This window comes from Lepus europaeus, chromosome X, assembly GCF_033115175.1.
Source record: "Lepus europaeus isolate LE1 chromosome X, mLepTim1.pri, whole genome shotgun sequence".
NCBI lineage: Eukaryota > Metazoa > Chordata > Mammalia > Lagomorpha > Leporidae > Lepus > Lepus europaeus.
Genome location: NC_084850.1, coordinates 21,824,551 through 21,836,406, shown reverse-complemented (window position 1 = coordinate 21,836,406; position 11,856 = coordinate 21,824,551). Strand labels below are relative to the sequence as shown.

The window sequence follows — 11,856 nt, the reverse complement described above, 5'->3', positions numbered from 1 at the left end:
CAATTTAATATCACATATACTGCATGCTCAAATTTTCAATTTTTGACAGTACATTAACAAAACTGTTATAAAAACTGGATAACCACAACCAAAGATGTTATAGAGTCTACAAGGTTCTGACAGGGCAACAAGGATGGTTTCTAGGAAACAATTTTCCTAAACAACATGGGAGTAGAAGTAATTGAAAATGTTTGGTGACCCAAATCACCATTTGGTATGCATTGTATTGTGGAGTATAACCTCCCCTTCCACCAGCCCATGGAATGTTAAGCTGACATCCAAGAAAGTCAAAGCCTCCCATAATTCAACATCCCATAATTTTCTGGTTGTACAAAAAACAGACAACAAGAAAAACATTTCACGTCTTAAAAAATAACTTACACTTAAAAATGACATGAAGTGGGATTCCCTCCTTCTTAAAAAATGTTCCTAGAGTCTGGCTTTGTGGCATAGCAGGTTAAGTTGCATCCTGCTATGCTGGCATCCCATATGAGCGCTGGTTCCAGTCCCAGCTGCTCTACTTCCACTGCAGCTTCCTGCTAGTCTGCCTGGGAAAACAGTGGAAGATGGCCTAAGTGCTTAGGGTCCCTGCACCCAAGTTGGAGACCTGGATAGCGTTCCAGGCTCCAGGTTTCGGCATGGCCCAGCCTTGACTGTTGAGGCTATTTGTGCAGGGAACCAGTGAATGGAAGATCTCTTGCTCTCTCTAACTCTCTATACCTCTGCATTTTAATTAAATAATGTAAATCTTTTAAAAAAAAGTTTCTAGAGCTACTAAAAATATTTGATTTACAAAATAATTGGTAAAAATATTCATCAGAATTGTACGAGAAGTGGGACATGGACCACTGATAAGACATGTGTGATATTAATCAGACTTGGCTTCTTTCTCTTTTGCTTCATCAGAGGATGGACTCCCCTCAATTTTAGTTTCTTCGGTTTCTGTGGCAAATCTTTAGTTTCTTGGTTAGCCACCTTGGTCTGTTTTCCCTTTGGTTTGCACTTTTTTGTCTGATGACTTATGCTTCCCTGCTTCCTTTTTTGGCTTCGTTTCCACTTTTGCAGGAGCGAGTTCTGCCAACAACTTCTCCTCTTAGGTTCTTCCTTTGCTACCACCCCTTCGGCAGAGCTGACCTTCCTCTCAGGCATCTTGGCAGTGAGGAGGGCATGTGCCAGTTACTGGTGACCCAAGAGCCTTCACGAAGTTGGGCTGTTTGGCCACTCCCACATCTCCCAGCTGCTGAGCTACTGGGACCTGCTAATTTTTCATGAGTAATAACCTAGTATTTGAAAACAACCCACTGAGCCTTAGGTAGAAGATGCTACACATAGAGTCATTTTGTAATCAGATTAGCAGCACACAAATACTAAAGTATTGGTAATAAGTAATTAGTAGCTTAATGGTTCTAAGTAGGAACTACCACAAAGTAGGGGGACCACTTTGATGGATACTTAATTTAGAAATTAGCTTGAATACTTAATTTAGAAACAAACATGGGTAGCTGAATCTACAGGTGTCAGGGGCTGAATATATAATAAGATATTTCCTGAATTAGCTTCCAGGTAGAGTACAATGTTTGTTAAAGGAGCAAACAATGAAAAAGAGCTAATATGAATTTCAAAGTCTTTATGAAATATATGTCTTCATACATTCACCAAAGGAAATATTTAAAAAGTTCATAACAGTGCTATATGTAATAGCCTCAAACCTGGAAACTGCCCAAATGCTTAACAAGAGGATGGATGAGAAGTCTTTCAGGCTAGAAGGACAAGTATACTAGAGAACTGTTTAAGGTAAAATTATGGCACACATAGCATTGGTATTATGTATTACTCCAAGCACTATCCTAGGCACTTTTGCATGCATTATTTTGTTTAATATTCACCAGCACTTGTGAGAAATTATTTGACATATAAGCTAACTGAGATACAGAGAGATCAAAATCTTACCAAAGTCATAATGCTACTTGGTTTTGAATTTAGGATTTGAACTCAGTTCTTTCTCAGTCCAAAATCCACAAGTACCTTTTCCATTTTAGCCTGTTGCCTATCCATGATTGATAGATAAGACAAAGAAACTTAGAAATGTTCAATTCACACAGTCATACATGCTGAAATTATAACAGCTACTATTTAATTGGCAAGTACTCTGTGCTAGATGCTATAATTAAATGACTTACGATTCTCATAATGACCCTTTGTTGGAAGAAAACAGATGCTAGACACGGTAGCATCACAAAGGGAAGATGAAAGTAAGCCTCTAATAAAGTAAACTGAAAGTAGATCATTGTAAAAAGTAAGGGAATAAGAGAGGAAGGAGGTGGAAGGGTGGGAGGGGGGAAGGGAGAAGGGGGAGGGTAAGGTTGGGAAGCATCACTATGCTCCTAAATCTGTATATATGAAATACATGAAATCTGTTTAAACAAAAAAAAATTAAATAAGAAAAAAGAAAGTAAACCTCTTTGGTTAGCCTACTACACGGCACTGATTGTAAATCCTGCCTGCTCTTTTGAGAAAGCCATCAGGTTGTACTTGGGACCACTTGCATCTGCATGATGCAGAGAGAGCCTCTGGTCATCCTGAGAATGGGAGAGCCATGGTACCCAGTCTGGAGTGAGTACGGCTTGTGAGAAGATAGAAACGCTACAGACTTTAAGGTGCCCAGCACAGCAGCCTCTTCAACACAAAGAGGGTGAGAAGCTATCACTTACCAACTCTCCTGCTCCTGGCTGGCTCTCCAAGAAAGCTGTTAGTGGGTAATCCGGCCAGGTTCTTGATGCCATGGCAGATAAGAATTCCAGGACAGCTCACAGTTGAACTGAGCAAGCAAGCTCAACTGCATGTGTAAGTACACTCTCAAGATTCAGAGAATGGACAGCTTTGGGAAGAGCATCTGCCTTGAGGGTTTGAGAAGGTTTTTCCTTTATTTCTATCATATAACTGGGGGGGAGGTATTCATGAGATAGGGAGGAGAGTTCTAGGAGTAAGGTAGGATTTTCCCGGAAGAGGGGATGTCACCTGTTTTCTAACAAGGACCTTTCCAATTTGTCACAGCGATTTTCCAGGTGGTCACAACGGCACCCACAATGAGGCTATCAAAGAGGCTGCCTTTCCTGGGGTATTTGCCAACCTGATGGGTGTTTTTCTTAAAGATTTATTTATTTGAGAGAGCAAGAGAGAGAGAGAAGGAGAAAACACAGCTCACTCCTCAAATGGCCACATCAGCCAGGTCTGGGCCAGGCCCAAGCCAGGAGCCAGGAACTCCATCCTGCTCTCCCACATGGGTGGGAGGGGCCCAAATGCACCTTGCCTTCCCAGGTGCATTAGCAGGAAGCTAGATGGAAAGCAGAGCATCCAGGACTTGAACCAACATTCTGAGATGCTGGCATTGCAGTTGGCAGCTTAGCCCACTGTGCCAAAATGTCGGCCCCCAAACCCAGGGGTTTTTGAGTTGGTAGGATACAGAAAAGCCTCGGGACTCTCTGAGACATCTGGTGCTCTGTTCATTTCTAGCTGTCTGCTTATGACCACACTGTTACAGGAGGAATTATTATTCTCATCTTGTACATAAGGAGACCGAGGTTCAGACACGTGAAACGACTTCCCAGTTTCACAGATGTCCTACTACAATATATCCCCCGTGTCCCCCAGTATCCTTCATTAAAAGGGAGGCCACTGACTGGGCACTGGGTGCTGTAGTGTGTGCAGGAGCTATACAGAGGAGTACATTAGGAATAGCATAGCTAGAACAATTGTTGCCTGTTGACTTGACCAATTATTTAGAAAGTAGAGAATAAGCAGAGTTTTTCCCCAGCACCATAGAGGAGATTGTGGAGACACAAAGATCAGTAATAGTAACAGTTCCCATTTACCGATTGTTTTACTGTCCTAAGTACTGAAAATCTCCGTCTCACACACACACTCACACACACACTCCCTGAATCCTCAGAATGATTCTGTTAATATACTGTTAATATAGTCATTTTACTCAGGTCAAAAGAGGCTTGGAGTCTGATTTGCACAAGGTTACACAGCACTTAGGGGTTCCTTTCAGATTCCTACCCTGATCTGGCCGACTTTGAGGCTGTGGCTCTCAACCCTTACAACCAGTTAAGGGCCTTTCAAAGAAATGGGCCACAGTCGGTCCGGAAAAAAAAAAAAAAAATGGAAGCCGCGCTGTAGCGCAAGGTCTCTGGAAGGGGACGTCTGTTTCAGGGAGCCACGTGGTGACGGGAATCCGAAGAGCTGGCGGCCAGTTTAGGGCCACTGGGAGGAAACGCCGGCGGTGGTCGGTTTGGGAATTTGGGGAATCTTCAGAACGGGAGACTGAGGCAGACGGATGAGCTGCGCAGGTGGTCTCCGTTTCTTCCGGAAGAAAATTCCCACGGTCACCTCGCGAGCGGGGAAACCTGTCACCGCGGCGGACGCACGCCGGCGAGCGCGCGGGCGGCGCCGACGGAGGCGGGGCGAGGGCGGGGCCTGCCCTCGGCGCTGAACGGCTGCCGCGGCCGCGGGGAGAGCTCGAGCGAGCCTCTCGGCTTTCCCGCGCGGCGCCGCCTCCTCCTGCGCCCCCGCCTCCTCCGCTGCTCCGCTGCCGGCTTCTTCCTCCTCTGCCCGCCGGCCGGCCCCGTGATGGCGACTCGCAGCCCCAGCGTGGTGGTGAGTAGCTTGGCTCGCTAGCCCCTCCGGGCCCTGGCCCACGCGGCCGGCGGCAGGGCAGCGGCGGTGGCGGCTGGGCCCTGGGGCGCGGGGCCCGCGGTGCGCGCCGGGACCGGGGTGGCCCGGGGAACCCCGGGGGCGGGGGCGCTCACAGGTTCTCCGGTTGGGCTTTGTGTCACCCGAGAGCGACAGGGAAGAAGGAATGGCGGGGTTCGGGCTGGGTCCCGCCTGGGGAGAGCCCTGGCCGAGAGCGCTGCGTGTGGGTAGAGAAGGTGGAAATGGCGTTGTGGTTGACATGTGCCGCCCGCGAGCGTGCCGTGGGGAGGGGCCGATCGGGCAGTGCCGGCGCGGGGTGCGGGGGTGTGGGTGGGGGGGCGTCCTCTGAGAGGCCCTCCTCTGGAAGTTTGGAGCTGGTGCCGAGGTCCTCAGGGACCTCTGAGTGAGGGGCCTCGGCACGAGAAACGACCTCTTGGGGCAGCATGTGGGGACTGGGCTTTGCATGGACTTCTGCAGATGCTGTAATTCATGTTTGTGGGAATGCGCAGTCCCTTCGTGAATGCTCACCGCAGCTCCCGCAGCGGCAACCAGGCCTGTTTCACCCGCGAGGACACTGGTGAAAAAGGCAGGTCATTGTCCCACGGCCCGAGGTAGCTGGGCCTTGAACTGAGATAAGATTGGATCCCTGTCCCGTGCGTTCCGACACTGCGGGCAAGAAAAACTGGCGAATGTGGTCCTTACCTTCAAGGACGTTCCTCCCACCAGCAGCCTCGGTGTCTTATCTCCACCCTCATTGGTTCTGTTTCTGGAGCTAGCCAAGCTGCTGTTCCTGCTCCCCAACCTTTCTGATCCTTGCTTGCTAAAAACGTCCCGCCCCCTGCCAGTTCAATGCCTCAGCCCGCTTTATTATGCTTATTGTCCAGCACTCGCCTGATTACATGTTGATGGTCTCAGGAAAACTTTGCAAGGGCAGGAGTCACCAGTGTCAACTCGAGCCCCATCGCAAGTGTCTGGCTTGTAGGAAGTTTTCAGCAGTGGTTTGTAGAATGAATAAATTAAATAATTAACCTCTTGAGCCCTAAGGCAGACAGGATTGCATTTCACGTTAGGTGTTGTGGCTTAAGGCGGAGTCAGGCTTCAGGCGTTGTGGCTTTTGGGATATTTACTAACTCTGTAGCCTTGGGCAACTGACTTCACCTTTCCAGGCTTGAATTTTCTTAGGTACGTCTGAGGTGCTGGCTACTTTTGGGTGTTACTGAAAGGATTATGAAACAGTTTATGTGAATAAACAACCCTCGCATGGCCCCTTCCTGGGAATAGTAATGATACCTATCATTGTGACAGCTCTAACAATGATCTGACTGTTAACATTTTATAGATGAGGAATCTTTGATGCCTCAGAGGGGTTACAGACATGCTAGGTCACTCAGTAAGAGACAGATCTCTGACTCTAACCTAAATCTCTTTAAAGAGCCTGTGCGTTTAAATGGTTTACTAAAAGTATGTACTCAAAAATGCTAATGGCTTTGCATTAGGCAGTTAGATAGATGCTTTTAGCTTTGGGATATGATGCCTGTCCCATTATACAGTGAAGTAGTTATTATTGCTAGCACTGGCAGTTTTCTTTTTTTTTTTTTTTTGACAACAGTATTTCTCTCTCTCTCTCTCTCTCTCTCTCTTTTTTTTTTTTTTTTTGGGGCAGGCAGAATTAGAGAGAGAGAGAGACAGAGAGAAAGGTCTTCCTTTTTCTGTTGGTTCACCCCCCAAATGGCCACCACGGCCGGTGTGCTGCGCCGATCCGAAGCCAGGAGCCAGGTGCTTCCTCCTGGTCTCCCATGCGGGTGTAGGGGTCCAAGCACTTGGGCCATCCTCCACTGCCCTCCCAGGCCACAGCAGAGAGCTAGACTGGAAGAGGAGCAACTGGGACAGAATCCGGCGCCCCAACCGGGACTAGAACCTGGGGTGTCGACACCACAGGCAGAGGATTAGCCAAGTGAGCCATGGCGCCGGCCGACAACAATATATTTTTTTAAATATTTATTTATTTATTTGAAAGTCAGAGTTACACAGAGACAGGAGAGGCAGAGAGAGGGGTCTTCCATCTGAGGGTTCACTCCCTAATTGGCCACAACGGCCGGAGCTGCACTAATTCGAAGCCAGGAGCCAGGAACTTCTTCTGGGTCTCCCACGTGGGTGCAGGGGCCCAAGGACTTGGGCCATCTTCTACTGCTTTCCCAGGCCATAGCAGAGAGCTGGATTGGAAGTGGAGCAGCCGGGACTTGAACCAGCGCCTGTATGGGATGCTGGCACTGCAGGCAGTGGCTTTACCCACTACACCACAGCGTCGGCCCCTGGCAGTTTTCTTTCAACATAAATATATTTGATTTTAGTTAGCAAGTTCCTGTTCCTTTAAAAAAAATTTTCTTCTACCTAAAGTGTTAGCAATAACACCTAAAAAGTGCTTACTTTGTGCTAAATACTGTTATAAGCTCTTCACATGCATTAACTGACTTGATCTTTTTTGAAAAAGTGTACAACTCAAAGGCTAGGATTTGAACCTAATTTATCTGCCCCCAGATTCTGCTCCTAACTGCTTCTAAATTTTGAAGTTAGTAGTGACAGTAGTAGATGTTTATCAGATACTTCTATGTCTTAGGCATCGAGATAAATATTTTGCAGAGATTATCTAATGTAAATGCCCTAAAGTTGCTTAACCGGTACCCTATTAGGTAGATAAACCTAGTACGACCTTGGAGGCACAGTTAGGTGAAATCATTTTAACTTGCCCATGACCACATAGATGAAATTGGCCCCTAGATCTGCCTGATAAAACTCATGCTGCTTGTAACTATCATTTTAAACTGCCAGAGTAAACATGGACTCGTTTGAACTAAGAAAAAGCTTCTGGATTTTTGCAGTTAATGTGAAACATCATACGTTCTTTATGTGGGTATAATGTCTTCTAAATATCAGGATGGTAGTGCTGGACATGTAATCCTGTACTAATAGAACTTAAATCTTAGCCTACCAATATTTTTTGCAGAATTGACAAAATGATGCCTTTTTGGGGGGTTCACGCCCATATCATTGATATCAACAGTTTAAACTGATAGTCTGTAGGTAGAGACCAAAATTATTCTTGTAACCACTAAGAAATGGAGCAATTCAGTTTGCAGTTTTGGGTTTTTGTTTTGTTTTTGCTTTCTGTGTGAAGTACTGTGGCAGATATACTAAAGACTCATCCTATTTGTTTTCTGATCATTGTTTCTGGGTGTTGTGAAAAGTAGGAAAAGGACCAAGGAGATCAGCATAGAAGAGGTGTCTTGGAGTTTTCTGTCAGTTTTCTGGAGTTCCTTAGGCAGTAACTGGGCCATGTCATTACTCGCCCTGGTAGTAAAGAGATGCTAAAGTGTGCTAGTGTACACTTTCTGTAATTTTATATTGTGTGGATTCAGTAAGATTTATGTGCTATAAAAGTGTCAGTCACCACTATTAGCATCAATATTGACACTCAATTCTTGATCTCCTCCCAGTGGCTACCAGATTAATAACATTTACAATAATGATTTGCAAATAATAAGAATTCAAACAAATGCTTCAAATTACCATGGAACTATTCAGTGTTATGCTTCTGATACAATTTTTTTTCTGCCCAAAGTAAACATGCCTGTTATTCCACTGTACACGATAATAGAGGAAAGATGGTAGTGTTGGGTGAATTGACATCTTTGCACATATAGCATTACGTGCCCATTTGCCTAGAATGGGTGATAAATTTATCCCTGTGTTGAGCAGTTAAGAATGCTTGTTTTAATTCTTTTTTTTAAAAAATATTTATTTATTTATTTGAAAGTCAGAGTTATACAGAGACAGGAGAGGCAGAGAGAGGGGTCTTCCATCTGAGGGTTCACTCCCTAATTGGCCACAACGGCCAGAGCTGCACTGATCCGAAGCCAGGAGCCAGGAACTTCTTCTGGGTCTCCCACATGGGTGCAGGGGCCCAAGGACTTGGGCCATCTTCTACTGCTTTCCCAGGCCATAGCAGAGAGCTGGATTGGAAGTGGAGCAGCTGGGTCTCGAACCGGCACTCATATGGGATGCTGGCGTTTCAGGCCGGGGCGTTAACCCTTTGCGCTACAGTGCCAGCCCCTGTTTTAATTCTTGTAATAGCTTTAACTCTTAGAAAAGGAAGCAAGCAAGCTTTATATGTAATTTACTTCTGAGACTGATACAAAATAGGAAGATGCACATAATACTGGCATGTTTTCATATTTAGGAATATCTTCATCAATAATTTGTCATTTTGCTTTTATGATATCCTGAGTTATCACAAATTATCCCAAGGGGGTGGCATATTATCTACTTTGATGTTTTTTGACAATTTACTGCATCTGAATATAAAAGATAAAAAGTATATCACCTAGTGATTTCTGCCCATTCTCAAAGCCTACAAATGTTTGGTACTGGGAATGAGATCAAATACCTTTTTTTTTAATCTGTTGTATATCTTTATTCACAGCTGTTTTTATGACTCATTTCTATTTAGTCTTGTTGGGACTGAAGCAGTCCTAGTCACAGGTGATGTATTGATGTCGCAAGTGTTGTTTTAGCTCAGATTAATTTCCTTGCTTAGTGTAATTTTAGATAATATACCTTTGTAATTAGAAATATGTGTCAACCGCAGTTTTTTTCATATATGAAAGCCATTATTACAGATGTGATACACATAATTATTCAGAATTTGCAAAGCCAGTTTTACTGGAAAGTAAAATTACTTAAGTGATTCATTTATTAATTTATTTGAAAGGCACAGCCATAGAGAAAGAAGGAGGGAGAGACAGAGATCTTCCATCTGCTGGTTCACTCCCTCAAATGGCTACCACAGCTAGGACTGGGCCAGGCTGAAGCCAGGAGCCTGGAACTCCATTCTGATCTCTCACATGGGTGGCAGGGGCCCACGCACTGGGCCATCTTCTACTGTTTGCTAAGCACAGTAGCAGGAAGCTGGATGAGAAGAGTTCCAACACTCTGATATGGGATGCCAGTGTTGCGAGTGGCACCTTACACTGCTGCTCCACAATGCTGATCCCATTTCAGTAATTTATGATTGCAAAAGTATTGATTTTGATTTGAGACAAAAGGTAGAAAAGTACCTGCATACATTTTTTTGTTGATAAGTATAAAGGTTCGAATTTGAGATCTGTGTTCTAGAGCTCTGAGGAGATATAGTAAGATTTCTAAACTAGTAAATTTAAGTAACTCAGAGGTATTTAACCTGTTCGGAATGATTACAACTCAAGTTCCTGTTTATTGAATTTTATCTGCTTTATGGTCCAGGTGCAAGTGAGGCTTCTGAGTCAGAGTTTGTGTTCTTTCTTAACACTACCATACCACTTTACCTGTATTTTTTATGGCAGTATATATACATGTCATCTGCTATACTGTGAGCTCATTGAGGGTAGCTCTGTCAACTTTATCTAATTCTCTCTAGTACATACCATACAACATGGTAAGTTCCAAGAATACAGATTCTGAATGGTGTCCTTACCTTTTTAAAATTGGTGTTCTAACATTTTAATGTTTATTTATTTTCATGTACTTGAGAGGGAAAGAGAGAGAAATAGATATCTTCCATGTACTCCCCAAATATTTGTAATAATCAGGGCTGAGTCAGGCTGAAGCCAGAAGTCCAGAACTCCATCTGTGTTTCCCATGTGGATGGCAGGGGCCAAAACATTTGAGCCATCATCTGCTGACTCCAGATTGCATTAGCAGGAAACTAGATTGGGAATGGAATAGTTGGAACTTGAACTGGGACTCTGATATGTGATGTGGGTATCCCAAGGGGGACCCTAACCTGTGCTGTGCCATAGCACCTACCCCAGCATTCTAATATGTGATCACTAAATATGAATTAGGAGGGCTTGGCTTTTGGTTAGATATAAAATTCAGGGAAGTTGATGTTGGTGCCTTTTCACTATTTTTTAAAATTTTTTTTATTTGAAAGACAGAGTTACAGAGAGAGGTAGAGACAGAGAGAGGTCTTCCATCCAATGGTTCACTCCCTAATTGGCCACAACGGCTGGAGCTGCGCCGATCCGAAGCCAGGAGCCAGGAACTTCCTCTGGGTCTCCCACGTGGGTGCAGGAGCCCAAGGACTTGGGCCATCTTCTACTGCAATCCCAGGCCATAGCAGAGAGCTGGATCTGAAGAGGAGCAGCTGTGACTAGAACCGGCGCCCATATGGGATCCTGGCACTTCAGGCCAGGGCTTTAACCTGCTGTGCCACAGCGCCGGCCCCAAGCCTTTTCACTATTTTAATGAATGTCTTCTTATTTAACTTTGAATTTTGATGCATTTTGAACATCCATAAGTAGACAACAGAGCATTATGAATTCATATGTACTCCATGCCCAGTTCTGACAACTATCCATCTGTAATTAGTAATATATTTCTTAAGTTGGGACCCAGATAAAATCCATTTCATTTATGTATAGTGAATTATAACAAACTTGTGAATTCGTGTCTAAAATACTTGATAAAATTTTTATGAATTTTTTTTTTTTGCCTTTTGGGAAGAAATTGTGTTAACATGCTTTTTATGCTTCAAATAACAAACCATAAATTTTCCCCCAAAACCCAAAATAAAACCTAGGATTCAATTTAAAAAGACAAACTCTTTGACATTAAATATGACATATAAATCTAGTTCTGCTAGAAATCAAATTTTTTGTATTCAGTGTTAATTTGGTATGTTGACAGAACTAGAGTCCAAGAATACAAACGGGTAAGTAGGGATGTACTCCAAAATAGGAATTCTAGACGATTCTTAGAGTCCAGGATGAACTCTGGGCAGAATTCTCACTGGCTTTGATAGAAACAAACAAGACTCTTAAGTTCTGAGGCTGCCTGAAGAACCTGTAGGCAGGCCGTGAGCCATTTTGACAGATGCAGTAGTTTTTTTTTTTTGGACAGGCAGAGTGGACAGTGAGAGAGAGAGAGAGACAGAGAGAAAGGTCTTCCTTTGCCGTTGGTTCACCCTCCAATGGCCGCCGTGGCTGGCGCGCTGTGGCCAGCGCACCATGCTGATCCGAAGCCAGGAGCCAGGTGCTTATCCTGGTCTCCCATGCGGGTGCAGGGCCCAAGCACTTGGGCCATCCTCCACTGCACTCCCGGGCCACAGCAGAGAGCTGGCCTGGA

The 11,856-nt window shown here is 44.6% G+C and overlaps 1 protein-coding gene and 1 pseudogene across 1 annotated transcript in view; one reads left to right on the top strand and one right to left on the bottom strand.

The window, feature by feature from the left end:
- Nucleotides 1-868: 868 nt before the first annotated feature.
- LOC133753034 (non-histone chromosomal protein HMG-14-like) lies at nucleotides 869-1,149 on the bottom strand (annotated as a pseudogene).
- A 3,365-nt stretch (nucleotides 1,150-4,514) lies between these two features.
- The window catches only part of HPRT1 (hypoxanthine phosphoribosyltransferase 1), a 45,766-nt gene continuing 38,424 nt past the window's right edge, over nucleotides 4,515-11,856 (top strand). The window contains exon 1 of the mRNA XM_062183162.1: nucleotides 4,515-4,659. Within this exon, the coding sequence (XP_062039146.1) occupies nucleotides 4,633-4,659 (27 nt within the window). The 5' untranslated portion in view covers nucleotides 4,515-4,632. The remainder of the gene's footprint in view (nucleotides 4,660-11,856) is intronic.